Consider the following 6,000-nt stretch of genomic DNA (forward strand, 5'->3'; position numbering starts at 1 on the left):
ATTGCATGTCAGAAGTACTCAGCATATCCGCACAAGGATGTATGTACAAAGATTTATTCTCTGCATCATTATGAATAAGAAGACCTGAAACAATATAAACGACCATCAACAAAGCACTGGTTAAATAAATTACTGCATCCAGTCACTGGAATACTATGCAGCTATGAAAGAATAAGATAGACCTATACGTGCTAACGTGGAACAATCACCAATATGTATTGTTAAGAAACAAAACTGCAGAAGAGAATATAATTTATTACCATTTGTGCTTTAAAAGGGTAGTAGATTTCCAGTATGTTAATATATATGCTTGCAATGAACAGAGTATTCTGTAAGAATACCCAAGAAACTGTTAACAACAGCTGCCCCCTTTTTGCACCGTTCAATCTTTTCTTTTGGTCCTGCTCATACATCCTTCTCAGTGTTTAAAAAGCCAAGTAAGAAACACAATCCTATCAATTGTCTACCCAAAAGGTGACTTGGCTTGTGTTAACTTCCTTTTTATTGTTAACAATAACTACGTACCAACTTCAGGATTTGCCTCAGAAGTAGCTTACTTATGCATTCTGAAAAGTATCACATTTTAAATTTGAACTATTTTCCAGTGAACAGAGTATCAAGGATAAATCTATGTGAAAATGAATTCGATTAAAATAAATGAGATCTTTATTTTGTGAGAGTAAGCCTTCAGGTTATCATATTATATAAAAATTCCGGAGTCAATAATAAACACCCTTGAAATTTTATGAATCAAGGACAGTGACTCACTGCTGTGTTAATGGATAAGTCTCTGACCATCTTACAAATGAAATGAGACGTTAACAACAACAACAAAAATATCAGGTGTCCCCATGCCTATCTTCCACTTGGAAAAAGTATTTAACACAAAGAAATGGTTCAACAGCTTATAGACTGTTTTTCCCTCTACTGGTAATAAAGATAGAAAATGATACAACTCAGATGAAAAATCATTCCACAGGGTCCCAAGTAGCATTCGGCTACTGAACTTCAAGTCTTTCCATGTGTTAGAGGAGGAGGGGGAAAAAAGGTATCTCAACAAACCGAGCGGTACGAAAGGCCCCTCGGCAATTGTAACCGGTCAACTAAACACCATATGGCAAGGCAAGCCTCCCTTCAGAAGTTATCACTTAGAGGCTGATTAATTTCAATAGCCTATTAGACAGGCCTCTCCAGACCCCTTCCCTGGGGGGGGGGGGAAGGATGGGGGGAGGAAGGGGAGGAGGGGGGGAGGAAAGAGGGGAGGAAAGAGGGGAGGAAAGAGGGGAGGGGGGAGGAGGGAGGGGAGGAGGGAGGGGAGGAGGGGGGAGGAGAGGAGGAGGGGGACCTTCTGTTGTCTACCCGCCGCTTTGTGCCTTCCAGACTTGAAAGCATCCTGATGATGGTACTGCCGTCGTTTCCCTTGGGGATGGGGAGGGGGAGGGGGGTGGTCCTTTTAGGCAAACTTTTGTGTACCAGACATTGAACCTAAAATTCCCTTTGGCTCGTTCCCTCTCCGCTTACTCCAGCCGGGTGCTGCGGGCGAGGCATTCCACCGCAGGGTTCTCCTCGGCTGCCCACCCCGGCCTCGCCCCTCCCCCCACGCGCGCAGGCCCCGGGCCAGGTGGCCGCGGCTTACCGGTGGGCGCGCTGTCCAGGATGCGCAGGTCGTAGGCCCCGGAGCAGCGGTAGTTGGCGGCGGTGCCGTTGTCCCACACCACCACCACCTCCTCGGGGCTCTCGAAGCTCCGCACCGTGCCCACATGGCCCTCGCCGCCGTCCTGCTTCCCCCACTTCCAGTCCGGGCCGCGCACTACCCGGGCCCCGACCCCTTCCACCATCACCCGGTTATTCCGGGAATTACTCATTGGGGCCCGAGCGGAGGGCGTCGCCGCCGCCGCCGCCGCCGCCGCCGCCGCCGCTGCCGCCGGGGGGCCCGTGAGGGAGTTGGGCCCGGGCCGGACTCTCGGCGCCGGCGGGGGCGGCAGCGAGCCCCGGGGAACGTGGGAATAACTCACGGGGGCGGCGGCGCGGTCCCCGCCGAGCCCGCAGCCGCTCCCCAGCCGCCGCCGCCGCCGCCGCCGCGCCCCCTGCTCGGACTGGAGGCCGGACCGCAGCGCCGCGGAGGCGGAGGCGGCGGAGGCGGCGGCGACGGTGGGCTGGCAGGGGGGAGGGGGCCGTGGGCGGGGACTCCCCCGCTTCCTCCGGGCTCCCCGGCCGGGCTACAGCGACGGCCGCCAGGAAACCACGCTCTCCCCCGGCCGGGAGCGCGGGGAGGGCAGGGGGCCCGGGGAGGCTACCCCGGGGGGGACGGCGAGGGCCGCGGGAAGCAAGCTTAACTGCCGGCCTTTTCTCTCCCCGGGCCCGTCGCTCCGGGGTGGGCGCCCGAGCGCCGGCGCCGCCGCCTCCCCCGTGGGCAGCGGTGGTACCTCCCGGCGTCCGACCAGCGCCCGGGCCCAGGGGCCCCCTTCTCTCTGCCCCCGCGCACGCCGCCGCGCTCCGCCCCGCCACAGAGTCCCCGCCGGGCGAGAGCGGCTCCACATCCGGGTACTGCCGCACCCAAGGCCGGAGCAGCACCTTCTCTGAGTGCCTAGCAGGGGGATCCTCAGCAACAGTAGGGTGGGAATGGTTTTGCAGAGCCGCGCGACCCGGGAAAGAAAGGAGAGGAAAAGCGATGCCTAAGCGTCTCTCCAGGGCCCAGGGACAGTGCGCCTGCGCGCGGGCCGGAAAAAAGCGGGTAGACGCCCATCCCCAGTCTCCGGCGATGGAGGGGCGGCTCCAGGAGCTGTCGCCTACCGTTGGTGCGGCGCACCCCATTGGCTGTAAGGAAAGGGGTGGGGCAAGGAATTCCGTCAGGCCAGCCTGGAGGTGGAGCTGGAGGAAGTGAGGATGAGGATGCGACCCAGGCTGCTGAAACTGGGGAGCTATGATGAGGTCAGTCTTTCATTAAGTTCTAGTGTACTTGGGTGTACTAAGTGTGAATTTGGGATTCCTTGTTGTTTTAGTCTTCTATTTTAACGGGGCTGGGAATAGGACACATGACTGCATAGATTAAAGGCAACCTGTATTTTTGTATGCATAAATTAAAAACATTTCAAATCAGAGTGGATGATTAGTGATGTTTTTAAGCTGAGCAGAATGGTACTGAATGATATATGTCTTGCCTTCTTGCGGAATCAGGATGGTAAGTAGACTCCAAATAACGCCAGCTCCTAAGAAAGAGTTTACAAGTATCTTGCCTGTTGATAAGTCCCTCACCCACGACAAAATTCTGTCCCAATCGCAAAATACAACCTTGAAAGAAAAATAAGAGGACTGTAAGAGTGGTTTCTGGCTGTTATTATTTAAATGACATTATGGTATGTACGATTTAAGACCGTTGTGTCAAAGCCCAGCATGGATGCGTTGTTAGTACAATGTTGCTTTTCCTGAGTCAAGGTAGGGAGAAGACTCCAATAGAATCGAATAATCAAGAGGAAAGAAAGGAGGTATAAAAGGAAACCAATGAATTATTATGTAGTGAAATAAATAAAATGTCCTTAATTTTTTTTGTAAATAAAAGTAACAGGAAAGTACCAATATGGAGTCCCAAAGGCCAAAGAGAGCTAATTTTAGAAATTAAATGGTTAAAATATGTGCTCAAAATAGACCAACCAAATTTCCAGTCTGTTTCAGACATTTTCGTCCTGGAAATTTTAAATGTGCTATTGCCAGAGCTACTCAACTGCAACTGTTCAGTTAAGGGCACTGTTAAGTATTCCTGCTCTGCCAACTGTTTCTTCTCTCTCTGGGATTTTTTCTGGTTTTCTTCTTTCATTGTTAACCAGTTAAACTGATCACATGAATTAATAAGCTAATAAAAAGATTTTAGAAAAAAATACAGCCACTTCGCAAGTTATACTTGTGGTTGGTTTTGTGAAGTAAGTTAACTCAAGTAAAGGCCAACTGAAATGTTAAACTCCATAGTGTGACCTTGCATTTTACATCAAACACAGTGTATTAATAATGGCTTTCCATTATTTTAGTTGTGTTTAATTGTTTTTATCCTACCCAGGAAGTTTTATACTTACTCAGATATAGCCTAATATATAATATATATAGACTTATTCTTAATACCAGCGATTAGTTGTGACTTTGAATTTTATTTACCCTTAAAAAGGAAAAGGCTCTTAAGAGGTGATCTAGCCCAGTGGTTTTCTTTTCTTTTCTCCCCCACTCCAAACCCTCTATTCTTGCCCTGTACTTATGATCTACAAAGGGAGATAGGTGCATGAAGCAATATAGCAAGGCAGGAGCCTGCCTATAGTCTTTCCTTCCTCCTGCCTTTGAAGGGGCTCTACAGAAACTCATCAAAACCTTTAGAGTACCACTGGGCACAAGCATGAAAACCTCAAATTATCCCAATCCCCATATTTGATAAGAAAATGAGGTCAGGACTGATTACGTAACTTGTCCAGGATTACAGAGGAAGTTAAGACATAGAGCTAAAAATGATAACCCACCTAATTCTGGATGTATTTCTCTATATTAAACACTCTCTTATCCATGCATCCCCTTACTAAATACATTGTGAATTTTTTTTTTTTTTGAGGAAGATTAGCCCTGAGCTAACATCTGCTGCCAATCCTCTTTTTGCTGAGGAAGACTGGCCCTGAGCTCACATCCGTGCCCATCTTCCTCTACTTTATATGTGGGACACCTACCACAGCATGGCTTCCCAAGCAGTGCCATGTCTGCATCTGGGATCCAAACCGGCGAACCCCCAGCCGCCAAAGTGGAATGTGCAAACTTAACCGCTGCGCCACGGGGCAGGCCCCTTACGTTGTGAATTTATAACACTATCATGTTGCTAAGACTGTTTCAAGGCCATTAAATCACTACAGTTTGCCAATGGTCTCTAAATGTTTTTGATCGTACATCCTTTCAGTACATAATTTTTGAACACCTAATATATGTACTTATTAATGTATCAATTATATATGTGTACTACCATATTATATATGTAATAAAACATACTCAAAAATAGAAATTATAAGAGGATAAGATAAAAAATATATAGAAAACTTTCATACCTTCATCACTCCAATAGATCATCTGCATCCCTACATGTTTAAATTGGTATTCTCCAAAGTAGACACACCCCACTTTGGAGACAACTGTGTCATACATGTGTCTGTCATGTTTAGAACTCAGTCATTTTGCACAGGTGTTTGCTTATCTGCCCATTTGTTCAGAAAAATTTAGAATCATTCAAAACTCGTAAGATTTTTATTCCAACCATAAGGAAGATAAAATAAATCCTTGTTCCATAAATGAAGTAGTGTTTCTATTCACCTACTATTCTACCACTGTGAATGAATTTGTGGCTCCTTTACAGTCTACAAAATATTTATAATATTTGGAGAGTAACTTTATTAGAGTAACACTATTTGCTATAACAGACAGACCCCCAAACACATAAAGGCTTAGATACAATTTTTGTTTCCCATTCATATAATAGCCTAACGCTTTCCTCCACATGGTGATTCAGAGACTCATGCTGTTGTTCCACCATCCCCTAAAGTTATCCAAGTCTAACTTAAGAAAGAAGGACAAAGTGTAGAGGAGGGCATACTCACTTCTCAAAAGTCTTGGCCCCCAAAATAGCATATATCACTCAGTCGCATTTCATCATCTAGAATTCAGCCCCATCTAACTGAAAGGGAGGAAAAATGTAGCTTCACTGGGTGCCCGAGAAGAAAAGTGTATCATCAGCTAGTGTCCACTGAGGAAAACAGAGATCACTCTAACTATTCAAACAGAAGGAATTTAATACAGCAAATTGTTTGCATAAGTGTTAGAAGGGCTGCAGAAGCAAAAAGAGATTAATGACTACTGTAAAACACTATCCCCCAGGGCTAAAGGAGCAAAAGAGGAAATGATGTTACCCAGGACCCATGATCACTGTGCCATTGAGGCTGCTGATGTTGGAACTGCTGCTGTTTTGCAGTATGCCAGGAGCCC

The 6,000-nt window shown here is 47.2% G+C and overlaps 1 protein-coding gene and 1 long non-coding RNA gene across 2 annotated transcripts in view; one reads left to right on the forward strand and one right to left on the reverse strand.

Annotated features, from left to right (window-relative positions):
• MIB1 (MIB E3 ubiquitin protein ligase 1) overlaps positions 1-2,065 on the reverse strand; it is a 141,318-nt gene extending 139,253 nt beyond the window's left edge. The window contains exon 1 of the mRNA XM_070629701.1: positions 1,637-2,065. Coding sequence (XP_070485802.1) covers positions 1,637-1,865 — 229 coding nt within the window. The 5' untranslated portion in view covers positions 1,866-2,065. The remainder of the gene's footprint in view (positions 1-1,636) is intronic.
• Positions 2,066-2,542: 477 nt separating this feature from the next.
• LOC139084819 (uncharacterized) lies at positions 2,543-4,888 on the forward strand. Its single transcript, XR_011542600.1, has 2 exons — positions 2,543-2,931; positions 4,593-4,888. It is a non-coding gene; the product is annotated as an uncharacterized lncRNA (long non-coding RNA).
• Positions 4,889-6,000: the final 1,112 nt, after the last annotated feature.

Source organism: Equus przewalskii, chromosome 7 (genome assembly GCF_037783145.1).
Source record: "Equus przewalskii isolate Varuska chromosome 7, EquPr2, whole genome shotgun sequence".
Lineage (NCBI taxonomy): Eukaryota > Metazoa > Chordata > Mammalia > Perissodactyla > Equidae > Equus > Equus przewalskii.